At 40.5% G+C, this 27,992-nt stretch overlaps 1 protein-coding gene across 2 annotated transcripts in view; it reads right to left on the minus strand.

Annotated features, from left to right (window-relative positions):
* Positions 1 to 3,386: 3,386 nt before the first annotated feature.
* LOC139374373 (gamma-2-syntrophin-like) overlaps positions 3,387 to 27,992 on the minus strand; it is a 76,729-nt gene continuing 52,123 nt past the window's right edge. The window contains exons 10-17 of one of the 2 annotated variants that reach the window (XM_071115415.1): positions 26,489 to 26,618; positions 23,849 to 23,887; positions 22,641 to 22,754; positions 22,355 to 22,426; positions 21,968 to 22,177; positions 5,917 to 6,009; positions 5,642 to 5,752; positions 3,387 to 3,672 (exon numbers count right to left, since the gene is read on the minus strand). In XM_071115415.1, coding sequence (XP_070971516.1) covers positions 3,547 to 3,672; positions 5,642 to 5,752; positions 5,917 to 6,009; positions 21,968 to 22,177; positions 22,355 to 22,426; positions 22,641 to 22,754; positions 23,849 to 23,887; positions 26,489 to 26,618 — 895 coding nt within the window. In that variant the 3' untranslated portion in view covers positions 3,387 to 3,546. The remainder of the gene's footprint in view (positions 3,673 to 5,641; positions 5,753 to 5,916; positions 6,010 to 21,967; positions 22,178 to 22,354; positions 22,427 to 22,640; positions 22,755 to 23,848; positions 23,888 to 26,488; positions 26,619 to 27,992) is intronic. The other variant, XM_071115414.1, reaches the window with a different exon arrangement.

Below are 27,992 nucleotides of genomic sequence, written 5' to 3' on the forward strand. Positions count from 1 at the left end.
TTTCAACTCGTCGACCAACTGCCACACAGATTCAAACCTTCAGACACAAGGTACGACAGTTTCAACTCACACCAACCCAATGAAAGGGGGTTATGTGGTAGGAGACCCAGGAGGACCCCACTGCTGAGAGAGAGACATAAGAAAGCCCGACTGCAATTTGCCAAAACACACCTGAACATGCCAAAATCCTTCTGGGAGAATGTCCTGTGGACAGATGAGACCAAATTAGAGAATTTTGGTAAAGCACACACAATCTCTGTGTTTGCAGAAAACAAAATGAAGCCTTCAACGAAAAGAAGACCTTCCCTACAGTCAAACATGGAGGTTCAGTGATGCACTGGGTGTCTTGAACGTGTGCCTGGCATCGTGAAATCAGGAGGATACCGAGGTATTTTAGAGCACAATGTCGGACCCAGTGTCAGAAAGCTGGGTCTCCGTCGAAGGTCATGGGGTCTTCCAGCAGGACAATGACCCCATAAAGCACACAGGAATGGTTCAAGACAGAACGCTGGACTGTTCTGAAGAAGTGGTCATCAATGAGTCCAGATCTAAATCCCATTGAAAACTTCTGAAAACGTCAGTTAGGAGAAGGCACCCTTCTAATCTGGGAGAACTGGAGCAGTTTGCACAAGAGGAGAGGGATAAACTGCCAGTACAGAGGTGCAGGAAGCTAATTGATGGTTATAGGAAGCGCTTGATTGCAGTTATTTTTGACCAAAGGCTGTGCTACCAAATATTGCCTAGGGTGTCAATCATTTTGTCAATGCCATTTCTGTTTTTTTTCTGATTTAAATATATATATATTTTCTGAATTAAAAACAAAGGTTCTGTAATATTAACAGTGAAATAAAGATTTGTGGAGATTTGAAAAAAGTGCAATGGTGCCAATATTTTTGGCCACGACTGTACGTGATTTAGTAGCTAGGACTAGAAGTTATAACTTTTCGAACAGCTACATGGTTACTTGTTGAGCAACAACTTCATATTTAACATTACCTTGCTAGTTTCCTTGCACACAGGGGTGTAATCATTACTCCAAACAGTTCCAAAATGTTTTGTTTTGCAACACAAACTAGTGTTCTTATTGGACAGATTCAGGTAGGTCCCTTCCTCTTTGGTAAAACCTGGACCCAGAAAGACTCACAGCTGTAATAGCTGTCAAATGTGATTCTAACATGTATTAACTCAGGTGTGTGAATACTTATGTCAATTAGATATTTCGGTATTTCATTCTCAATAAATTTGCAAACATTTCTACAAACATTTTGTTCACCTTGTCATTATGGGATATTTCATGTAAATTGGTGAGAATCTTTTTCATTATTTTTTTTAAAATTCAAGTTGTGACACAGCATGTGGAATAAGTTAAGAGGTGTAAATACTGAAGGTGTATAATCGTATGGAAATGTAATTTAATGGAAGGCTTATAGGTATTGTTTACATTGTAGTGAATGACACTGTTTATTCCCAGTAGTCGTGCTGGTTTGATAGTAATTTATCTCGTTGCAAGGTTGGACTCTTTGTCAGGCAGTTTTCATTACACTTTAGTGGCTAACTACGCGGCTAACTAAACGGCTAACTACGCGGCTAACTACTTGCCTAACTACGCGTCTAACTACGCGTCTAACTACGTGTCTAACTACGTGTCTAACTACGCGTCTAACTACTTGCCTAACTACGCGTCTAACTACTTGCCTAACTACGCGTCTATCGTCTGACTACGCGTCTAACTACGCGTCTAACTACTTGTCTAACTACGCGTCTAACTACGCGTCTAACTACGTGTCTAACTACGCGTCTAACGTCTAACTACGCGTCTAACTACGCATCTAACTACTTGTCTAACTACGCGTCTAACTACGCGTCTAACTACGCGTCTAACTACTTGCCTAACTACTTGCCTAACTACTTGTCTAACTACTTGTCTAACTACGTGTCTAACTACGCGTCTAAGTTCTATACGTGTCTTTCGGACAGTAATTCTGTTAAAGTGTTTTCATACGGCTGCTGTCCTCCCTGTCCTCTCACAGTCATTTCTAATTAGCTTAATTCAACACTACAGTAACCTGTTTTCCAGTTCTTTAAAACAGGCTTCAGGATTTCATGGAATAAGTGCTCCTGGAGCCGCCCTCAGAAGCCCCTAATCAGAATGCTTCAGTTAGCATTCAGAGCTTACTGTTGCCTGTCGTCAAGAGTGGGTGGCATGCTTCCTGATAGATTGAGCAAGGTATTTAAGCTCCATACTTGACAAACGGCTGATGAAACTGCATAACATTACCAAGCAGGCAGAGACTTCTGTTAAGTGGAAGGATATGGTCACTTCAGACATCAAAGCCAAGCGACAGGCAGGGGGTAGAATACCTCCAATCCTCCAATTAGGAAAACCGAAACGGCAAGTAAGCCCAATAAACACATTGTGGGTCTAACAATGGGACATGAAAAGTTATTGCTGTATAATTGAAGAGTTTTTCATGTCAATTGTCTCAATTTCCTCGTTACCCTCTTCAAGACTCTTCATGTCTTTATGTTCCCCAGCAAATCAACAATATTGACTTAGTTAGTCTGCGTTTATTTCACCATAGCTGTGAACACATCCCCGGTAGTGCTAGGAATACAATAAAATAACATTTGACAATAAGGAGGAATGATTCTTGGATTTATTTTGGAATATAAAAGAAAACAAGAGGCTGAGGGAATATAAATATAAACATTTATATATTTGTAAGCTTTGTAATGGCTGTCAGTGTTACATACAAAGTAAGGGACTACAAAGCGTAAAAACAAATGTTAATTTTAACTTCAGAAAGCAACATTTTTAAACCACCTGACAGATACACTGAGATACCACTGCTACAATAAGTCTAGATCTTCTTCCAACAGTGTTTGTCCTGCCACCGTTTGGTAAAGGAGCATATCAGTGACTGTATACACTGAAATAAAAACTAAAATACCCTCTGGGGTCATGAAAGCCTGCTCCAAGCCCCGCATTTGCGGGCCTCAACACACACTCATCAGACACTCTTTTCCCCCAAAAATCATGCTGCAGCCACGGCATCTGTAGTCTTGCTGCAGTTCTGGGAATAAGTGAAGGACCAGAGATCGTATAGCCCAGCAGAATAAACATTCACAAATGTTTGCATGTGTGTTGATTTAGTACAGTACAACAGTTCTGTTTTATCGGTTCTGCTTTTAAGTTAACTTGCATCTACGTATGAATTGAAAACTGTGCCGTGTCTACACACATGAACAAACGTAGAAACCATTTTTTTTGTGACAGATGTTTTTCTACATGGATAAAATGAATCAATCTTTAAGCATATTCATACTCAAATGTCAATACCAACCAATTAATGCAAATATAAATATCCTTTACTTCCAGTCAGATGTTTTTTTTTATTGTTTTTTTATATATATATTTTTTTTCTTCTTATTTAATAAGAGCCTTACAAAAATAACAGGAACAAGAAATACATATCATTTGAATGTGCATAAAATAGTCGATTAGCTTATGTGACTAAAATGTACATGACAACACCAGGAAGTGTCTTAACTCATGTACTTTCCGGAGATGCTTTGACACTTGACAAAGACAGGGTCCACAGAGGCCACTTTGGCAGCCATAAAGGAAGAAATACAATGGAGGACTGCTGTCAGGTTGCCAAACTCCAGCTCCTGCAATGGAAAGAAAAAAACCTGAATACAAATTGTGAGGAATATTCTTAACAGTTTGCATAATATTTACATAATGTTTGCATACATTAAAATGTCACAATTACTTTTGTAACAAATAGGCACTCATCTTAATAATAATAATAATAATAACAACAACAACAACAACAACCTCTACTTGTTCCCCACATGGAATTTACCGGAAATATTTTAGTTCTATATATTGATGAGGTAGCAAAAGCCAATTTGAGTAATAACCACAGTAATTCAGAACATTCTTCTCCTTCTCTCAATACCATTTTAAAAGTGGAACTGGCAGCATTTTATCAACGTGAAATCGTATTCAAACCTCTCTCAGAAAGAATATGACCGCTTCTTGTACATTTTTCTCTTCTGACAAGCAAGTATTTAGACATGATCACATTTGTCAGTTTTCATAAATTCATAAAATGTTTGGGAACGATGTAACAGTAGAGGAAGGCATTTGTGAAAATTCTATAGAAATACATGTAGAATGGGAAAGCGGCCTTGGGGTTTTGGACAATTAATAGACAGTAGTGCAGCACATACAACCTAATCAAACCATCTCTCCTCCAGGACCGGAGTTTACGCAGACAGTGGCACCATAGCCAATCAGAGCTACAGTAGGGGCCTTTATGCAAACAAGCCATTTGCCACACAGACCTGCCATCATTAACCTATAACTGGACTGTGTGTTTTACAGGCAGGTGCCAACAGCGCAACTTTAAATCTTTATAACGCATTTGTAAAAAGCCACAAAATAGACCCTGAATGGATTTCTGCAAATATGTAAATCTCACGGGAGTCCTCTTTTACAGCCCTATTGATTAAACAACCATGAACAGGTAGGTTCTCTCTCCCTCCCTCAGTTGTGCACATCAACAACAACAACAAGATCAACAACTAATGCTAGCTTGAGTGAGGTGAGCTAAAATCTAACGAGGGAACATCAGATAAACCCTCTCAAATCTTTTCAGCTAGTTGGCCCGTTACAATTGCACTGATAAACGATGGGGAATAGTAGCCTGCTTGTCCTTCTGCAGCTTTCCTGCAAATGCATGCTTGTCCTTCTGCAGCTTTCCTGCAAATGCATGCTTGTCCTTCTGCAGCTTTCCTGCAAATGCATGCTTGTCCTTCTGCAGCTTTCCTGCAAATGCGCGTTTTGACAACTGAATGGTTTGTTCGTAAATTCCAAAGCGCACACTGCACTATTGACAGGGGACGGAGGAGTAAGGCTGATATGAGGGTTCCTCACAACGGCAGTCCAGCAAACCAAGATAACTGTCTGAAATTGGCTAGCTTGCTAACTACTTCCAGACACAAATGAGACCATTTTAACCCACTAGGCCGTTATTGAAAATAAGAATTTGTTCTTATTTAGTTCTTGCCTAAGTTAAATAAAGGTTAAAAAAAAAATACAACCTGATAGCAATATTTGTTGGATTACCAAGCAATGTATTGGTGAATTGAAGTGCATCCATCTATTCTGCCAACAATTGTTTTATTTTATTTAACTAGGCAAGTCAGTTAAGAACAAATTCTTATTTTCAATGACAGCCTTGAAATAGTGGGTTAACTGCCTTGTTCAGGGGCAGAATAACAGATTTTTACCTTGTCAGCTCAGGGATTCGATCTAGCAACCTTTCGGTTACTGGCCCAACGCTCTAACCACTAGGCTGCCTGCCACCCTGATGCCTTACTGTACTGTACGTCATAGAATTGAGTCAAATATAACCTACTTTAAAACCTCTTATAAAGTTGTTTTTGTAGCATAACATCTGGACATTTTATATTTTTTTATTATTTTGATTTTCTGTTTGTTTCATATCTGCAAAGTAGTAAAAACGCTGTCAGTTCCATTTTAATACGTGACCACAGTATTCTAACATTCTGCCGTCTATCAATACTCTCTTCAGAGAGGCCACTGCAATGGAAGTTGAGTTGATGTCACCTTCATCTCGATCTGTTTGTTTTCAGCGTTCTTGAAGAGGAGTTTCACCCTTGTTTTACCATCATCAGAGGAGCCTTTCAGTTGAGAGAATTTGTATCTCCATAATATAGTCTACAGGGGATAACATTGAGGAATATGGTAAGGGTTCATTATTTTTTGACCAATCGGTAAACAGTAGGTATTAACCAGTCTAGCATGAACAATACCCCCCCCCCCCCCCCCCTACTATAGCCTGTTGAACATCCAGTTAGAATAGTGAATGAATGATGACTCACCTTCGAGGAGCTCTCAGAACAAGTGAAGCCAGATCCAAAGTCTATGGTCAAACACAGTACTTTACTCTGGCTGCTGCACATGTAGGTCTTTGACTGTTGAGAGACAGATCGGTATTTTAGAGAACACATCACACATTTCAACACAGACTGTATATTTACTTCAAGGAAAAGAGAATAAATATGTCAGCCAATTTTAAAACATCTCATACTGAAACGTTTTCATTCTGGAAATCAGAGGATATCTGGAGATGGGGTTACTGAACAAAAAGTTGAAATAAATGTGCATTTTCATTGTGTTTCTAGTGAGGGGTATCTTAGGTGGGTGGTTAACAAAGGGAGCAATTAGGATTCTGTTAATGTGTTCTGGGTGAAAGCTTAGGAACTGCTGTCAGGGTCAGAGTATAGTCTCTATGGTTTATTGTGAAATGAATGACATCCAAGAAAATGCTTGAACACCCTCTGAGCTTTGAATAATTACAGAATTGGACACTCAAGGGTTCAACAAACAGCTTCTTTTTTATTTTTTAAAATCATGCAATGAAATAGGCTATCCTTTTATTTAGTCCTGGTATTGTAACAGCAGTGTTCAATCCACTATGTTGGGTAGAAATGTTTGATTGTGTCATTTGAGAATAATCCTGAACTAGTTCTGCATCGTTAGTCATAGTTTGGCTGTACTGATCGTACCAACTCGATATGAAATGCAAGGACAAAATAAAAATATATCCTTGGGTGCCTCGTAGTCTTACATTTACTGCCCTAACATGAACAACCAAATGTGTTTTTCACAGTCTTATTGAAAGCAGTGAGGTTTGAGGAGCCACTGGGCAATAAAAACTGGTTGAATCAATGTTGTTGCCACGTCATTTCAACCAGAAAAATATCTGTGGTGTTGAATTAACCTGGAAAACTGATTGGATTGGCAAAAAGTAATCACCATTATTTATTTGTAACCTTTATTTAACCAGGCAAGTCAGTTAAGAACAAATTCTTATTTTCAATGACGGCCTAGGAACAGTGGGTTAACTGCCTGTTCAGGGGCAGAACGACAGATTTGTACCTTGTCAGCTCGGGGGTTTGAACTTGCAACCTTACTAGTCCAACGCTCTAACCACTAGGCTACCCTGTCACCCCTGGTGTGGTTTCCTTTTCTTTTTTTTCACCCAACTTTTAATCTAAATCCAATGACATGGTGAAATGTTTTGTTGATTTCACGTTGAAGTCACATGAGTTGATAACTCAACCTAATGTATATCCGAATTAGACATCGAACTGTCATCTGTGCCCAGTGTAGCTCATACTGGAACTAATGCTTGTGGCTCTGTGTTGTGGCTCTATGTAGCATCGCTATCCTTCATGGTTCATTCAGTTCTTCAGCTAATGAAGGCCACACAAACTGAATTTCATCAGTCTAAAGACACCAGGATGCTCCTTAGTGACCAGCCTAAAGACACCAGGATGCTCCTTAGTGACCAGCCTAAAGACACCAGGATGCTCCTTAGTGACCAGCCTAAAGACACCAGGATGCTCCTTAGTGACCAGTCTAAAGACACCAGGATGCTCCTTAGTGACCAGTCTAAAGACACCAGGATGCTCCTTAGTGACCAGTCTAAAGACACCAGGATGCTCCTTAGTGACCAGTCTAAAGACACCAGGATGCTCCTTAGTGACCAGTCTAAAGACACCAGGATGCTCCTTAGTGACCAGTCTAAAGACACCAGGATGCTCCTTAGTGACCAGTCAAAAGACACCAGGATGCTCCTTAGTGACCAGTCTAAAGACACCAGGATGCTCCTTAGTGACCAGTCTAAAGACACCAGGACGCTCCTTAGTGACCAGTCTAAAGACACCAGGATGCTCCTTAGTGATCAGTCTAAAGACACCAGGATGCTCCTTAGTGACCAGTCTAAAGACACCAGGATGCTCCTTAGTGACCAGTCTAAAGACACCAGGACGCTCCTTAGTGACCAGTCTAAAGACACCAGGATGCTCCTTAGTGATCAGTCTAAAGACACCAGGATGCTCCTTAGTGACCAGTCTAAAGACACCAGGATGTTCCTTAGTGACCAGTCTAAAGACACCAGGATGCTCCTTAGTGACCAGTCTAAAGACACCAGGATGCTCCTTAGTGACCAGTCTAAAGACACCAGGACGCTCCTTAGTGACCAGTCTAAGGACACCAGAATGCTCCTTTAGTGACCAGTCTAAAGACACCAGGATGGTCCTTAGTGACCAGTCTAAAGACACCAGGATGCTCCTTAGTGACCAGTCTAAAGACACCAGGATGCTCCTTAGTGACCAGTCTAAAGACACCAGGATGCTCCTTAGTGACCAGTCTAAAGACACCAGGATGCTCCTTAGTGACCAGTCTAAAGACACCAGGATGCTCCTTAGTGACCAGTCTAAAGACACCAGGATGCTCCTTAGTGACCAGTCTAAAGACACCAGGATGCTCCTTAGTGACCAGTCTAAAGACACCAGGATGCTCCTTAGTGACACTTTTGGTTGTGAGTTTCAGGTACTGCTTGTTCCCCCCCATCTCATGAGGCTGGTGGGAGCCTGCTGTTTTCAATCATTTACTACAGTGAGCAGTGAATGCATTGGGACTCAACAGCCCCTGAGTGTCTTGATGTAAAAAAAAAAAGATTCTCCATCCTGAAATTGAGTTGCCATGAAAAGAAACCTGCATGAGGGCAGATTTACTTAGTCACGTTGTGTGAGAGGTTGCTGTAACATGGTAAATAGAGACTACACGTTGCTAATTGGAGACTTTCCACAGTAGGGATTGGGATAATACGACATGCAGTGGTTTCAGGAAATGTCCATACCACGGTTACGGTTAGCGCTGTGCTTCTACTCTACATAATACAATGAATAGACAAATAATATGACCCTGTCCAAGTTTGATGTGAAAACACCAACACCATCACCTAGCTCCATACAAAATGAGTAAAACTGTGAGGGACAAACAGTCCAGTTAGGTTTGTCCTCACTAATGTTTATTTCAAGTTTATTTAAAGCAGGATAATGTTCAGACTGGGCTCACTGTATCAGCTGTTAACACCTCAGGATAATGTTCAGACTGGGCTCACTGTATCAGCTGTTAACACTTCAGGATAATGTTCAGACTGGGCTCACTGTATCAGCTGTTAACACCTCAGGATAATGTTCAGACTGGGCTCACTGTATCAGCTGTTAACACTTCAGGATAATGTTCAGACTGGGCTCACTGTATCAGCTGTTAACACTTCAGGATAATGTTCAGACTGGGCTCACTGTATCAGCTGTTAACACCTCAGGATAATGTTCAGACTGGGCTCACTGTATCAGCTGTTAACACCTCAGGATAATGTTCAGACTGGGCTCACTGTATCAGCTGTTAACACCTCAGGATAATGTTCAGACTGGGCTCACTGTATCAGCTGTTAACACCTCAGGATAATGTTCAGACTGGGCTCACTGTATCAGCTGTTAACACCTCAGGATAATGTTCAGACTGGGCTCACTGTATCAGCTGTTAACACCTCAGGATAATGTTCAGACTGGGCTCACTGTATCAGCTGTTAACACTTCAGGATAATGTTCAGACTGGGCTCACTGTATCAGCTGTTAACACCTCAGGATAATGTTCAGACTGGGCTCACTGTATCAGCTGTTAACACCTCAGGATAATGTTCAGACTGGTCTCACTGTATCAGCTGTTAACACCTCAGGATAATGTTCAGACTGGGCTCACTGTATCAGCTGTTAACACTTCAGGATAATGTTCAGACTGGGCTCACTGTATCAGCTGTTAACACCTCAGGATAATGTTCAGACTGGGCTCACTGTATCAGCTGTTAACACCTCAGGATAATGTTCAGACTGGGCTCACTATATCAGCTGTTAACACCTAAGGATAATGTTCAGACTGGGCTCACTGTATCAGCTGTTAACACCTCAGGATAATGTTCAGACTGGGCTCACTATATCAGCTGTTAACACCTCAGGATAATGTTCAGACTGGGCTCACTGTATCAGCTGTTAACACCTCAGGATAATGTTCAGACTGGGCTCACTGTATCAGCTGTTAACACCTCAGGATAATGTTCAGACTAGGCTCACTGTATAAGCTGTTAACACCTCAGGATAATGTGGACAAAATGCTTGATCATTCTGGAGATTTAACTTGTCCCCCTATGTCCTTCGTAGTGTAAAAGGCCCACTATTTGTATTTATTATGGATCCTCATTAGTTCCTGCCAAGGCAGCAGCCATTAGTTTCCCCATTAGTTCCTGCCAAAGCAGAAGCTACTCTTCCTGGGGTTTATTATAGATCCCCGTTAGTTCCTGCCAAGGCAGCAGCTAGTCTTCCTGGGGTTTATTATGGATCCCCGTTAGTTCCTGCCAAGGCAGCAGCTACTCTTCCTGGGGTTTATTATGGATGCCCGTTAGTTCCTGCCAAGGCAGCAGCTACTCTTCTTGGAGGTTTATTATGGATCCCCGTTAGTCCCTGCCAAGGCAGCAGCTACTCTTCCTGGGGTTTATTATGGATCCTTGTTAGTTCCTGCCAAGGCAGCTGCTACTCTTCCTGGGGTTTATTATGGATCCCCGTTTAGTTCCTGCCAAGGCAGCAGCTACTCTTCCTGGGGTTTATTATGGATCAAAAAAGTTTGAAATATCCAATAAATGTCGTTCCACTTCATGATTGTGTCCCACTTGTTGTTGATTCTTCACAAAAAAATACAGTTTTATATCTTTGTTTGAAGCCTGAAATGTGGCAAAAGGTTGCAAAGTTCAAGGGGGCCGAATACTTTCGCAAGGCACTGTATGTAAAATTAATACTTATGTAAATGAGATTTTTCTGTATTTCATTTGAAACAATACGTAAAAACATGATTTCACTTTGCCATTATGAGGAATTGTGTGCAGGTGGGTGAGAGAAATCTATGTAATACATTTTCAATTCAGGCCGTAACACAACAACACGTGGAATTAGTTCAAGGGGTGTGAATACTTTCTGAAGGCACGTAAAAAATACATTACACAACAGATTTCACAACACATTAAGTGTGTACCCTCAGGCCACTACTCTACTACCACATATGTACAACACAAAAGCCATGTGTACGTAAGTGAATAGTGCGTATGTTATCGTGTCTCTTCACAGTCCCCGCTGTTCCATAAGGTGTATTTTTATCTGATTCTACTGCTGAATCAGTTACCTGATGTGGAATAGAGTTCCATGTAGTCATGGCTCTATGTAGTACTGTGGAATAGAGTTCCATGTAGTCATGGCTCTATGTAGTACTGTGGAATAGAGTTCCATGTAGTCATGGCTCTATGTAGTACTGTGGAATAGAGTTCCATGTAGTCATGGCTCTGTGTAGTACTGTGGAATAGAGTTCCATGTAGTCATGGCTCTATGTAGTACTGTGGAATAGAGTTCCATGTAGTCATGGCTCTGTGTAGTACTGTGGAATAGAGTTCCATGTAGTCATGGCTCTATGTAGTACTGTGGAATAGAGTTCCATGTAGTCATTGCTCTATGTAGTACTGTGGAATAGAGTTCCATGTAGTCATGGCTCTATGTAGTACTGTGGAATAGAGTTCCATGTAGTCATGGCTCTATGTAGTACTGTGGAATAGAGTTCCATGTAGTCATGGCTCTGTGTAGTACTGTGGAATAGAGTTCCATGTAGTCATGGCTCTGTGTAGTACTGTGGAATAGAGTTCCATGTAGTCAAGGTTCTATGTGGTACTGTGGAATAGAGTTCCATGTAGTCATGGCTCTATGTGGTACTGTGTGCCTCCCATAGTCTGTTGTGGACTTGGGGATTGTGAAGAGACCTCTTGTGGCATGTCTTGTGGTGTATATGCATGGGTGTCTGAGCTGTGTGCTAGTAGTTTAAACAGACAGCTCAATGCATTCAGCATGTCAATACCTCTCTCAAAAACAAGTAGTGATGAAGTCAATCTGTCCTCTACATGCATATAATATTATTGTTAGCTCTCCATGTATATTTATGGGCCAGCCATGCTGCTCTGTCCTGGGCCAGTTGTCATTTTCCTAAATCCCTCTTTGTGGCACTTGGTCAAGGTAAGACAAAGTTAGGGCCTGTAGGACCTGCCTTATTAAGAAGGCAGAGCAACGCTTTATTATGGACAGACCTCTCCACCATCTTAGGGAAAGGATGATACCTAGTCAGTTGTACAACTGAATGCCTTCAACTGAAATGTGTCTTCTGCATTTAACTCCTCTGAATCAGAGAGGTGTGGGGTGCTGCCTTAATCAACATCCACAGTGTGGATGTCAGTTGGTTAACTGCCTTGCTCAGGGGCAGAACGATTTTTCCTTGTAAGCTCAGGGATTCGATTCAGCAACCTTTCAGTTACTGGCCCAATGCGCTAACCACTTGGCTACCTGCTGTCTTAGCTATATGTTTTGACCTGGACAATTTTAAATCCAGGGTTATTCCAAGCATTTTAGTCTCCTCAATTTACTTAATTTTGTGACCATTCATAAAACATATTTAGTTGAGGTTTAGGGTTTAGTGATTGATTTGTCCCAAATACAATGCTTTTAGTTTTGGAAATATTAGGACTAAGGGAGTGAATGTAATTTATAATAAGGCTTACAGGGAAAATATATTTGACCTAAACCTCCATGAACGCTTGAAAAAACCCAAGTCCCCCTCCCCTATAGCCAAAATAATAATTACAACAAAGAGGATAGCAGAGAACATGCATACTGTTTACCCTCACTTCTGGGACAGACCAGCGCTTGGGATATGTAGTTTTAGATACTGTTCTTCGTCCTGTCAGAATTACATGTCAACGCAGGAATTTTGATAGCGCACAGGACTGGGGCCAGAAGATTGTGAATTTGCAGACCACCGTGGACAAGAGTAGAGGTAGAAAGATCTCCTGTATAGTAAAAGCATTGTATGAATCTATCATTGTATTTGCTGGTCCGAGAAAAAGTTGCCTTTTTATAAACGGAATCGTTTTTTAATACCACACAAACGACTGAAATAAAAGGCTAAGAATGGACAGAGAGATAGGCCTATGTGTTCATCTTATCATATTTCTCTAATGCCAAATCGGTGTGTCTTGTTTGCAACGAAACTGTCCCTGTTGAGATATAATAAAATCCGAGACATCATTAGGAACATGAGCATGGTACTTTCAAAAGTTAGGCCTATCTTTCCACCCCAGACAGAGTAGGCCTACCGACGCAGAAAAATGCAATCTTTAAATGTTTGGTATTCTTCTTCTGTGGCTTAACCCACACATGTTTCCCTAAAAGCTGATGGTCATCCCTTTCCTCCCCTGAGGAGCCTTCACTGCTGTACATTGTTTTAAGGGAGTGAACACTATTTATAATAAGAGTTTCATGGAGAAAATCGTACTTCTCTGAAATGAAAATGGATGGCCCTCCCTTCACCGAAATATATTTTACCTAAACAATCCCTGAATGTAAAAAATAAATAAAATAAAAATACCCTCCTTTACCCAAAATAATAATTAAACATAAAATGGATAGCAGAGAACATGCGTACCGTTTACCCTCACTTCCTGGACAGACCACAGCTTTAGATATGTAGTTATAGAAACAGTTACTGAAATTACAGGCTAAGAATGGACAGAGATAGCCTATGTGTTCATTTGATCATATTTCTCTAATGCCAAATCTGTGTGTCTTGTTTGCAACGAAACTGTCCCCGTTTGGATATAATAAAATCTGAGAAGTCATTAGGAATCTGAGCATGGTACTTTCAAAAGTTAGGCTTACCCTTTTCACCCCAGACAGAGTAGGCCTACCAACACAAAAAAATGTAAGCTTTAAACTGCTGGCTACTCTTCCGTTGCTTAACCCAATGAGAGAAGGTCACAAATGTTTCCCTAAAAGCTGTCTGGTTTTAAACATCTCCTATTGTACAGAAAGTAAATAGCTTAATCAATTGATAGTGACAGAATTAGATTACTTCCCAAACAAAGTCAATTTTTTTTTGTCTCCTTGGCTATAGAAGGTTGTAGCTCCACCTCTGAATATCAAGGAAATAAAACAATGATATTCCCATAATGCATCAGTCACGTCTTTCCAGTGTACTTTGCTGTTTGTTTCTAGCATAAAGCATTGAGGACCAAAGCGCTGTTATAGATCACTTTATATAATCAGATCCATTTTTATTTTCTTCAAAATCTTAAGCTAACTTAGGGTAGGCCTGTGATATTTGACATTTCCTTTAACAAAAGGTAGGCCTATGGCATACCCTCTCATACCCCCTCAATTTGAGTTTTGGTTCTACCTTAACAGCCCTTAATTGACATGGAGTTAGGCTATTTAAAGAGTGCATGGTGAGTGGAGGAATTGACCGATAAAATCTATGGATATAGCAGCCTGTAGCCTAATTTTGTTTGTGAAAGAGGTAGGCCGACCTCTTATTTCTTAAACAGGAAGAAATAGGCTACAACACAAAGCCCTCTTGTTGTTAGTAAAGTCTAATTAAAATGAAGACTGTTGAAAGGAGTTATGCCTACTTGAATTTCTACTTTCAGCACCACAATGTAAATTACTCAATCTGAATTATTGTGAGGTCAATAACTCTGATAAATATATCATGGGAAAGAAACATATTGTTTTTTATTCAAATCAATTATAGTAGTAGCAAGCGATCAAAGTTGACCTCCGGTCCTCCTTCTCATCTTCGCGCTCTCCTTCTCCAACTGAACAGAACATAGGCTCTAAGCTAGTCCACGCGCAAGGCCGAATCCAAAATTATTTTCAGAATAAACCTTTGACCTCCTGAACTGCCACCGTAGCACTAAACAGCACAGCCTGTGGTTAGGCAGCACACACAGTTTTTGATTAGCAAGAGCAGAGCAGGCCAGGCCAGGCCTCAAGGTTGGAATATCCATTGTATTGTAATGCAGCCTGGCTTTATTTATTTATTTACATTTACATGTTTTTATTTATTTATTTCCCAGCAGCTATATTAGAAATGTAACTTTGTCTCTTTGGACGGTTTATCCTCTGACAAATCAACTGTCAATTTCAGTGTTCCTCAAGGTTCCGTTTTAGGACCACTATTGTTTTCACTATATATTTTACCGCTTGGTGATGTCCTTCGGAAACATAATGTTAACTTTCACTGCTATGCGGACGACACACAGCTGTACATTTCGATGAAACATGGTAAATCCCCAAAATTGCCCTCCCTGGAAGACTGTGTTTCAGACATAAGGAAGTGGATGGCGGCAAATGTTCTACTTTTAAACTCGGCCAAAACAGAGATGCTAGTTCTAGGTCCCAAGAAACAAAGAGATCTGCTGTTGGATCTGACAATTCATCTTGATGATTGTACAGTCATCTCAAATAAAACTGAAGGACCTCGGCGTTACTCTGGACTCTGATCTCTCTTTTGACGAACATATCAAGACTATTTCAAGAACAGCTTTTTTTCATCTACGTAACAAATATCTGAAACTTTCTGTCCATAAATGATGCAGAAAAGCTAATCCATGCTTTTGTACTTCTAGATTAGACTACTGCAATGCTCCACTTTCTGGCTACCTGGATAAATCACTTAACACGGCTGCTAGAATCTTGACTAGAACCAATTTTATCATATTACTCCAGTGCTAGCCTGGCTTCCTGTTAAGGCTAGGGCTGATATCTAGGTTTTACTGCTAACCTACAAAGCATTACATGGGCTTGCTCCCACCTATCTTTACAATTTGGTCCTGACGTACATACCTACACGCGTCACAAGACACAGGCCTCCTTACTGTCCCTAGAATTTTTAAGCAAACAGCTGGAGGCAGGGATTTCTCCTATAGAGCTCCATTTCTATGGAATGGTCTGCCTACCCATGTGAGAGACGCAGACTCTGTCTCAACTTTTAAGTCTTTATTGAAAACTCATCTCTTCAGTAGGCTCTATGATTGAGTGTAGTCTGGCCCAGGGGTGTGAAGGTGAACGGAAAGGCACTGGAGCGACAAACTTCCCTTGCTGTCTCTGCCTGGCTGGTTCCACTCTCTCTCCACTGGGATTCTCTGCCTCTAACCATATTACAGGGGCTGAGTCACTGGCTTACTGGTGCTCTACCATGCCGTCCCTAGAAGGGGTGCGTCACTTGAATGGGTTGAGTAACTGACGTGATTTTCCTGTCCGGGTTGGTGCCCACCTCGGGTTTGTGCCGTGGGGGAGATCTTCGTGGGGTATACTCAGTCTTGTTCAGTGTAGTAAGTTGGTGGTTTGAAGATATCCCCCTAATGGTGGTGGTGTGTGGGCTGTGCTTTGGCAAAGTGGGTGGGGTTATATCCTGCCAGGTTGGCTCTGTCCGGGGGTATCGTCGGACGATACTAGCCATGGGACCACGCCTCAGGGCTACCTGGCATGATGACTCCTTACTGTCCCCAGTCCACCTGGTCGTGTTGCTGCTCCAGTTTCAACTGTTCTGCTTGTGGCTATGGAACCCTGACCTGTTCACTGGACGTGCTACCTTGTCCCGGATCTCCTGTTTTCAACTTTCTCTCTACCGCACCTGCTGTCTCTAGCCAACTGACATTTACTCCTGAGGTGCTGACCAGTTGCACCCTCGACAACCACTGTGATTATTATTATTTGACTATGCTGGTCATCTATGAACGTTTGAACATCTTGGTCATGTACTGTTATAATCTCCACCCGGCACAGCCAGAAGGTTAGGTTTCTTCCTAGGTTTTGGCCTTTCTAGGGAGTTTTTCCTAGCCACTGTGTTTCTACATCTGCATTGCTTGCTGTTTGGTGTTTTAGGCTGGGATTCTGTATAAGCACTTTGTGACTTCGGCTGATGTAAATAATACATTTGATTAATTGATTGATTGTGCTTCTCCGCACATGCACTTCGTAGCCTATAGGCTATGGATAATTTGATTGAGACCACACTAAATAGCCAATACGCACAATGGATATTGTGTTTCCAGCGGAGTGTCAGAGATGAGGGGCGGCATCAGGCACACATCAATATATAGCCTAATAAGCAACTAATTCTAAAACACTGAGAAATAGTGAAATGTAATCTATTTCAAATTACATGACCCTCCGCTGGACTAGATAAACAAATAAATACTAAACCCTACCCTTGACTGAAATTGAAACTATGTCCTTCGTAGTGTACCAGGACGACTATGTCCTTCATAGTGTACCAGGACGACTATGTCCTTCGTAGTGTACCAGGACGACTATGTCCTTCACTATGTCCTTCATAGTGTACCAGGACGACTATGTCCTTCATAGTGTACCAGGGCGACTATGTCCTTCACTATGTCCTTCACTATGTCCTTCGTAGTGTACCAGGACAACTATGTCCTCCGTAGTGTACCAGGACGACTATGTCCTTCGTAGTGTACCAGGACGACTATGTCCTTCACTATGTCCTTCATAGTGTACCAGGACAACTATGTCCTTCACTATGTCCTTCATAGTGTACCAGGACGACTATGTCCTTCATAGTGTACCAGGGCGACTATGTCCTTCACTATGTCCTTCACTATGTCCTTCGTAGTGTACCAGGACGACTATGTCCTTCGTAGTGTACCAGGACGACTATGTCCTTCATAGTGTACCAGGGCGACTATGTCCTTCACTATGTCCTTCACTATGTCCTTCGTAGTGTACCAGGACGACTATGTCCTTCGTAGTGTACCAGGACGACTATGTCCTTCGTAGTGTCCACTATGTCATATTCATGTTGTATCCTCCATTTTGTATTCTACAATAAACAACAAGTCCCAGTCCAATTTGAAGTACAGGATACATCAGCACGACATGACCATCTGTTCCTGCTTTCAAGGGTTCAGTCTATGAAAGATTAAGAGAGAATGTTCATTTTATTGGGCTTCATTTTGTTTGATAGGCCATTCCTTATTTCATTCTGCAGTCTATATGTTAAATGGTTTTTTGTTTGTTGGTACAGCCAAGATCTTGCCTATGGAATGATTGTCCTCAGAATTAAGTGGCAACTTAATTGAGCCCTGTGGAATCACGATGCTGAACTATCCATGAACAAACAAGCCACTCTATAGAACATAACGGGATTATACTTGCCTTCAAAAGAGACGTATTTTCTCAACAGCCAATGAGTTTTAAGAACTTGCGCCTGGCCAACCTTTTTTTTGTTGAGCAGAACCAAATTATGGAATTTTGTGGGTTCACACTTTGCCCTTAAAATGTATTTCAGCCCTGCAGTGATTTAAATCTCTTCTGACAGGTTCTTTCCTCTGTATTATTTATACATGTCTGTAGTTAAGGGTTCTGAGCATCATAGCCCTCCAGCTTAACTGTGTTTCAGCCTTTTACTTTGGTTGGCTGCTTTTGAAGAGGAGATTTATACAGAACCCTACCGGCCATTCGATGAGGCCCCGACTTGACATCTAGCATACTGTTGACTCTTGGTTCAAGTGAATGAATAGAGAAGAGCTCAAGAAAAAGGGAGCATAGTTATACTGAAAACATCAAATCTCATTCTGAAGCATATCTGTGAAGGTTTTGACAATTGTCCAATGTGTACAGTGCTAATGAGCCTGTTATTATGAAGGATCCTGCACTGCTCATGAAGCTGTTATGAAACATACATGTCAGGTGTTATCAGTGCCAGTAGATCCCATTCAAATATAAGGTGTTGTAAACTATATGCATCAGAGAAACTCTATTGATACTTTTGTCAGCTGACAGTACAACACCACTCTAGTCTGCATACAGCTGACAGTACAACACCACTCTAGTCTGCATACAGTACAACACTACTCTAGTCTGCATACAGTACAACACCACTCTAGTCTGCATACAGTACAACACCACTCTAGTCAGCATACAGTACAACACCACTCTAGTCAGCATACAGAATAACACCACTCTAGTCTGTACAGCTGACAGTACAACACCACTCTAGTCTGCATACAGTACAACACCACTCTAGTCAGCATACAGTAGAACACCACTCTAGTCAGCATACAGTACAACACCACTATAGTCTGCATACAGAATAACACCACTCTAGTCTGCATACAGCTGACAGTACAACACCACTCTAGTCTGCATACAGAATAACACCCCTTTAGTATGTACAGCTGACAGTACAACACCACTCTAGTCTGCATACAGCTGACAGTACAACACCACTCTAGTCTGCATACAGTACAACACCACTCTAGTCTGCATACAGCTGACAGTACAACACCACTCTAGTCAGCATACAGTACAACACCACTCTAGTCTGCATACAGAATAACACCCCTCTAGTATGTACAGCTGACAGTACAACACCACTCTAGTCTGCATACAGCTGACAGTACAACACCACTCTAGTCTGCATACAGTACAACACCACTCTAGTCTGCATACAGCTGACAGTACAACACCACTCTAGTCAGCATACAGTACAACACCACTCTAGTCAGCATACAGTACAACACCACTAGTCTGCATACAGAATAACACCACTCTAGTCTGCATACAGCTGACAGTATAACACCACTCTAGTCTGCATACAGCTGACAGTACAACACCACTCTAGTCTGCATACAGCTGACAGTACAACACCACTCTAGTCAGCTGACAGTACAACACCACTCTAGTCTGTACAGCTGACAGTACAACACCACTCTAGTCTGCATACAGCTGATAGTATAACACCACTCTAGTCTGCATACAGCTGACAGTACAACACCACTCTAGTCAGCATACAGTACAACACCACTCTAGTCTGCATACAGCTGACAGTATAACACCACTCTAGTCTGCATACAGTACAACACCACTCTAGTCTGCATACAGCTGACAGTATAACACCACTCTAGTCTGCATACAGCTGACAGTACAACACCACTCTAGTCTGCATACAGCTGACAGTACAACACCACTCTAGTCAGCTGACAGTACAACACCACTCTAGTCTGTACAGCTGACAGTACAACACCACTCTAGTCTGCATACAGCTGATAGTATAACACCACTCTAGTCTGCATACAGCTGACAGTACAACACCACTCTAGTCAGCATACAGTACAACACCACTCTAGTCTGCATACAGCTGACAGTATAACACCACTCTAGTCTGCATACAGTACAACACCACTCTAGTCTGCATACAGCTGACAGTATAACACCACTCTAGTCTGCATACAGTACAACACCACTCTAGTCTGCATACAGCTGACAGTATAACACCACTCTAGTCTGCATACAGTACAACACCACTCTAGTCTGCATACAGCTGACAGTAGCAGGCCCACTGTGTTGACAGTAGCAGGCCCACTGTGTTGACAGTAGCAGGCCCACTGTGTTGACAGTAGCAGGCCCACTGTGTTGACAGTAGCAGGCCCACTGTGTTGACAGTAGCAGGCCCACTGTGTTGACAGTTGCAGGCCCACTGTGTTGACAGTAGCAGGCCTACTGTGTTGACAGTAGCAGGCCCACTGTGTTGACAGTAGCAGGCCCACTGTGTTGACAGTAGCAGGTTCACTGTGTTGACAGTAGCAGGCCCACTGTGTTGACAGTAGCAGGCCCAATGTGTTGACTTTAGCAGGCCCACTGTGTTAATTAACAGTAGCAGGCCCACTGTGTTAGTTGACAGTAGCAGGCCCACTGTGTTGACAGTAGCAGGTTCACTGTGTTGACAGTAGCAGGCCCACTGTGTTGACAGTAGCAGGCCCACTGTGTTGACAGTAGCAGGCCCACTGTGTTGACAGTAGCAGGCCCACTGTGTTAATTACCAGTAGCAGGCCCACTGTGCTGACAGTAGCAGGTTCACTGTGTTAATTAACAGTAGCAGGTATAAGAGAATATACCTTTTGGCTGTGATTATGAGCAGTTCTTCACTTGGGCAGGAGTTCACCGGAGCTGAGCAACGGCACCTCATATGTTCTACTGCTGGAGCTCCTGTCCCTCTTACAGAATATGAGTTCAAAAGTATTGTGGAGCTCCTGATCCCTAAATGTAAACAGTAACAGCACCCAACATGAATACCGGCAACTATTTCAGTCCACGTTAAAGCGCTGATTATGAGGAGCTTAGTATTTTAATGCAGTCTGACCTTTAGCAAATCTTTCACATATACAGGTAAAGGTTAAACAAGAGGTTAAATAAAACTTGTATTAAATACCAAAAAGACCAGTAGCAGTTAAATATGTAATCTATTCACTTCCTGAACATGGTGTGCTGCAATACGCGTTCTCTGCAAGAGCTCATCACCATAATACTGTAGACTTTACCATAACAGAGCTCATCACCATAATGCTGTAGACTTTACCATAACAGAGCTCATCACCATAATACTGTAGACTTTACCATAACAGAGCTCATCACCATAATGCTGTAGACTTTACCATAACAGAGCCTTTATACTTCGTATTTAGAAACAGAAAAAAAACATATATTTTTTCCCATTTTGTTTTATTTGATTGAAAACAAAGCATAGACTCCCCTCCTCTCAATGAAGGATTTATTTATTTGTTGTTCTGCCCCAATGCGATCGCAAAGTAGTCAAGACTGTCGATAAACGGTTTGGCTCCTGAGACCGCTTGGAAATAAATCTTAATCACCAAAGCTTTATTAAAAGTTAAAGTTTGAGAGGAGGAAAACAAGTGAGCCGACATTCCCTTTTTAATCTATGTATTGTAGGCAGGCCCACATTATTTTAGACCTGAGCGTCCCGTTTTGGACTAACATTGGAATTGGAGTTAATTCCAAAGCGATACATAAATGACTGTAAATACACAACCTGAAGTGGTGCTTAGACATACCATTATGTTAGGCTTGTTAAAATAGAGCCCTATGTACTATTCTAGAATAATCCACTAAATGGAACACATTATCAAAATGAATGCACGTCTGGAAGTAATGTGTTGGCATCGTATTTGCTGCAGTTAAAATTGTGATAACGCAATGACGGCTCGTCTTGTGTGTAAAATGTGTAAAATGTCAGTCATACAGTCTCTCAGCACCACTTATAACAACCCCCAAAACCTTTGACTCCAGGGAGAATCACATCATGACCAAACAAACCTAATTTGCTGTTCCAACTTACCCCTACTCTCTGCACCTCCATGAAGACGGCTCTTTGGAAGGACTTCTCCCACACGGCGAGGTCAGAGGTCATCTCCACACTGAAGGTGTGACTCTGGCCGTGGCCGACCAGGATACTGAAACAGAAAGGCTCTCCGTCCTGCAGATCCTCATCCTGCTGGAGACCAAGGTAGAACTTGGCCTGGATCCAACAGTCCTCCGTCACACATAGCTGCAACACATCCAAACATGACGCGTCATCCAGTTTTATTCACTGGAAGCTAAACTCCCAACTTGACTATGTGTAGATCTACACATAGACATGGTTCAAGTGATGTGCACATCATTTTCAATATTCCGGTAACATTTCGTGCTGGCATCTTATTCTGCATGTGAACGTTGAACATACCTTGTGAACCTTTAACAGAACCTCATAGAGGGTATACATAGTTTCAGCTTGTCCCCAGTCTGTTCCACTAACCTAAGGTGGGGGGGGGGACAAAAGTGTGTGCATTTTTTGTTTTTATAAATGTAATCATACAGTATCTTACAGGCATTGTGTTACGATACACTGAACCATAATAAACAAACATACAGTGGTTGATAAACAGCATTTGGAATCTCTGCATTAACTTATTAACCCAAATAACTCGGGAAGACAATGAATGACGAGGAAATCAATGGGAGGTTCATACAGGAGGACTCCTGAAGATGTAGAGCGAAGGGCCTCTCAATGCCAGGAACTTGAAGGTACTTGATGGACCAGCATCATTTTGAGGGTTTTCACACACCCAAGCCATGTGGACAATCTGCAGAAACAAGGTAATCCAATCTCTTGCAATTTTTTGGTTATTTGTAATGAAAATACATACTATGAGTGGATACGTCTTAGTTAAAGATAGTTATAGTTATAGATGTAGATAGTTATAGTTGTAGATAGTTATAGATGTAGATAGTTGTAGATGTAGATAGTTGTTGTAGATAGTTAATGTAGATGTAGATAATTATAGATGGTTATAGATGTAGATATTTATAGATAGTTATAGATAGTTATAGATGTAGATAGATGTAGATAGTTATAGATAGTTATAGATGTAGATAGTTATAGATAGTTATAGATGTAGATAGTTATAGATAGTTATAGATGTAGATAGTTATAGATGTAGATAGTTTTAAATGTAGATAGTTTTAAATGTAGATAGTTATAGATAGTTATAGATGTAGATATAAATGTATAGTTTTAAATGTAGATAGTTATAGATAGTTTTACATGTAGATAGATATAAATATAGATAGTTGTAGATGTAGATAGTTGTAGTTATAGATAGTTGTAGTTATAGATAGTTATAGATGTAGATAGCTGTAGTTATACATAGTTGTAGATGTAGATAGCTGTAGTTGTAGATAGTTAGTTATACATAGTTATAGCTGTAGTTGTAGATAGTTATAGATGTAGATAGTTATACATGTACATAGATAAATGTAGATAGTTATAGTTAATAATAGTTATTTATAAATGTAGAGTTAAATGTAGATAATTATAAATGTAGATAGTTTTAGATAGTTAGATAGATGTAGATAGATGTAGATAGATAGATAATAGATGTAGATAGATGTAGATAGTTATAGATGTAGATATAGATAGTTAGATAGATGTAGATAGTTATAGGTATAGATAGTTATAGGTATAGATAGTTATAGATGTAGATAGGTATAGATGTAGATAGGTATAGATAGTTATAGATGTAGATAGTTATAGGTGTAGATAGTTATAGGTATAGATAGTTATAGATGTAGATAGTTATAGGTATAGATAGTTATAGGTATAGATAGTTATAGATGTAGATATAGATGTAAATAGTTAAAGTTGAAGATAGTCGTAGCGCCTTGCGTGAGAACATACCTGATCATCCGGAGAGCAATATCTGTTAATCATTTTCATCTGTAAGAGGTGAAAACAATAAAGAAATGCATGTAATACATTATAAACCAGCTGCAATACATTACTGTCACATTATCAAACCCGATCTAATACATTACTGTCACATGGTCAAACCCGATCTAATACATTACTGTCACATGGTCAAACCAGCTGTAATGTAATTACTGTCCCATGGTCAAATCAACAACTAAAATCCTATTAAGCAAGCTGAAAGTCAGCTGCTATATCATATGAAGTCTCAATTGATGAACATGTCAGGGCCCAGAGGATGTCACAGTCTATTTATAGGTTGTTGGTCACCACAATAAAAGCCAAAAGAGTTCTGCTCCCCAAGCTCCTCTCACAATCACATCCTGATTGGACGTTTAGCAATCAGACTCCTTATCCATAATTAGGTGACGCACGGCTGAATTAAAAAAATAAAAAAAAACAGCTGTGTGGTTGTGCAGCTCAGAGCAGCATGGATGGATCTTTAGAGAGGCAGGCAGATAGATCATCAGTGTGCTAATCAAAAGGGGATCATGAAAATGAGATAGCTAAACACTAGCAAGCATGCGAGTATTAATGATGGATTACTACAAGGCATTAATTCATTATGCCCATGGACACCTCTTTCTATAAGAGAGGGAGAGGAGCGTTATGATAGTAATGATATTCTAATAGGAATATGGGGGATTTAAATATTCTAATACCACTCGGCTCTCGGCACAAATCTTCTGTTGAGTAACTTGTGTGCATCTCAGGGTAGTGTTTGGCCCTCGGGAAATTGCACAACAACAGCTCCCAGCGTGGCAGACACCCGCACCTCTACAAAACCTGCCTTCAGAATGTCTTCACACCCCCTTGACTTTTTACACATTTTGTTTTGTATCAGCCTGAATTTCAAATAGATTACATTGAGATGTTGTGTCACTGGTCTTCACACAATACCACATAATGTTATTAAAGTGGAATTATGTATTTTTACAAATTAATTTAAAAAAAATGAAAAGTTGAAATGTCTTGAGTCAATAAGTATTCAACACTTTTGTTATGGCTAGCCTAAATAGGTTTGTTATGGCTAGCCTAAATAGGTTTGTTATGGCTAGCCTAAATAGGTTTGTTATGGCTAGCCTAAATAGGTTTGTTATGGCTAGCCTAAATAGGTTTGTTATGGCTAGCCTAAATAGGTTTGTTATGGCTAGCCTAAATAGGTTTGTTATGGCTAGCCTAAATAGGTTTGTTATGGCTAGCCTAAATAGGTTTGTTATGGCTAGCCTAAATAGGTTTGTTATGGCTAGCCTAAATAGGTTTGTTATGGCTAGCCTAAATAGGTTTGTTATGGCTAGCCTAAAAAAATTCCTTAACAAGTCATATAATAAGTTGCATGGACATGATTTCTGAATGGCTCATCTCTGTACCCCACACATACAATTATCTGTAAGATCCCTCAGTCGAACAGTGAATTTCAAACAAAGATTCAACCACAAAGACTAGAGAGGTTTTCCAATGCCTCGCAACGAAGGGCACCTATTGGTAGAATGGTAAAATATTTAAAAAAGCAGACACTGAATAAGCATTTGAGCATGGTGAAGTTATTAATTACACCTTGGATGGTGTATCAATAGACCCAGTCACTACAAAGACACAGGCGTCCTTCCTGACTCAGTGCCTGAGAGGAAGGAAACAGCTCAGGGATTTCACCATGAGGCCAATGGTGACTTTAAAACAGCTAAGAGTTTAATGGCTGTGATAGGAGAAAACTGAGGATGTATCAACAACATCGTAGTTGCTCCACAATACTAACCTAATTGACAAAGTGAAAAGATGGAAGCCTGTACAGAATATTCTAAAACATGCATCCTGTTTGCAACAAGGCACTCAATTAATACTGCTTTTTGTCCTGAATACAAAGTGCTATGGTTCAGTCTGCTTTCCAACAGACACTGGGAGATGAATTCACCTTTCAGCAGGACAATAACCTAAAACACAAGGTCAAATCTACACGGGAGTTGTTTACCAAGAAGACATTGAATGTTCCTGAGTGGCCTAGTTACAGTTTTGACTTAAATTGGCTTGAAAATGGCTGTCTAGCAATGACATAATCATGTGGAAATATTGCACAATCCAGGTGTGCAAAGCTCTTAAGAGAATTACCCAGAAACACTCACAACTGTATTCGCTGCCAAAGGTGATTCTAACATGTATTGACTCATGGGAGTCAATACTGATGTAAATTAGATATCTCCGTATTTCCTTTTCAATACATTTGCAAACATTTCTAAAAACATGTTTTCACATTGTCATTATGGGATACTGTGTGTAGTAGATTGGTGAGAGAAAAAAATGATATTTAATCAATTTTCAATTCAGGCTGTAACACAACAAGATGTGGAATAAGTCAAGGGGTCTGAATACTTTCTGAAGGCACTGTGTCTGTCTGTCTGTCTGTCTGTCTGTCTGTCTGTCTCTCAGCGCTGTTGGGTTAAAAGCGTATCGTCACATTTCGGTAGGATTTTGTGTGCAATTGACCAATAAAGTAATTTTAACCTCTTAATCATATCAATTCAATCTGTGTTTAAAAAAATATATATGATGTACCTGTTAATACTGTAGACTTACATTCTCCAGTGTCAAATCACTGATATTGGTTGCTATTGCTTGAAGCCAGTCAATGCTTTCTGCTGCAGTGCAAAATTGTAGAATATTGGTGCTCGTTCCATCTAAGGCGCAGACTTCAAAGCTGTTCGACCTGGAGGGGGGTATGAACGCTCAGGTTATAGAAGTACAGTAGGTTGAAAGCCCTTCTTGAACTAATGTGGTCAGAGGGGGAAAAGCTATTACCAAGCTGTTCTTTCACTGAAGTTAGGTCAGGCAGTGCTCCGGTGCAAATGAACATCACAGTTCCACTGCATTCACTAACCATAGTGCCTCTTGAACAGATTTCACATTCGGTAGTGTTAGTCTTTATTTTTGACTGATCTTTACAGCGTTCTCCACACATTCTGTAGCGTTAGTCTTTATTTTGACTGATCTTTACAGCGTTCTCCACACATTCTGTAGTGTTAGTCTTTATTTTGACTGATCTTTACAGCGTTCTCCACACATTCTGTAGTGTTAGTCTTTATTTTGACTGATCATTACAGCGTTCTCCACACATTCTGTAGTGTTAGTCTTTATTTTGACTGATCTTTACAGCGTTCTCCACACATTCTGTAGTGTTAGTCTTTATTTTGACTGATCTTTACAGCGTTCTCCACACATTCTGTAGTGTTAGTCTTTATTTTGACTGATCATTACAGCGTTCTCCACACATTCTGAAGTGTTAGTCTTTATTTTGACTGATCTTTACAGCGTTCTCCACACATTCTGTAGTGTTAGTCTTTATTTTGACTGATCATTACAGCGTTCTCCACACATTCTGTAGTGTTAGTCTTTATTTTGACTGATCTTTACAGCGTTCTCCACACATTCTGTAGTGTTAGTCTTTATTTTGACTGATCATTACAGCGTTCTCCACACATTCTGTAGTGTTAGTCTTTATTTTGACTGATCTTTACAACGTTCTCCACACATTCTGAAGCGTTAGTCTTTATTTTGACTGATCTTTACAGCGTTCTCCACACATTCTGTAGTGTTAGTCTTTATTTTGACTGATCATTACAGCGTTCTCCACACATTCTGAAGCGTTAGTCTTTATTTTGACTGATCTTTACAGCGTTCTCCACACATTCTGTAGTGTTAGTCTTTATTTTGACTGATCTTTACAGCGTTCTCCACACATTATGAAGCATTAGCTCTTATTTTGACTGATATTTCCAACGCACTCCACATTTTTTTAGAGAACGAAGAGTATAGAGAAAGAAAAAAAATTGTTACTTTGAAATATAATTCTCAGATATTTGATCGCACATCGTGTCCAGATGTCTCTATTGAGGCTTTAATCAAATGCAAGTGATATGTTTTATTTATTTTTACTGTAGTTGAAGGAAACAGGGGAAACATATGGTGCTGGAAAAAGGTAATAAACTTGTTATCCCACATGAGAAACAAGTAGGAGAAAATGCCCTTTGAAAGATTTTCATGAGATTGTTGCACTTCCTAGAGAGCTCTTCTGTGTTTACAC

Source organism: Oncorhynchus clarkii, chromosome 19, assembly GCF_045791955.1.
Source record: "Oncorhynchus clarkii lewisi isolate Uvic-CL-2024 chromosome 19, UVic_Ocla_1.0, whole genome shotgun sequence".
In the NCBI taxonomy this organism is placed as follows: domain Eukaryota; kingdom Metazoa; phylum Chordata; class Actinopteri; order Salmoniformes; family Salmonidae; genus Oncorhynchus; species Oncorhynchus clarkii.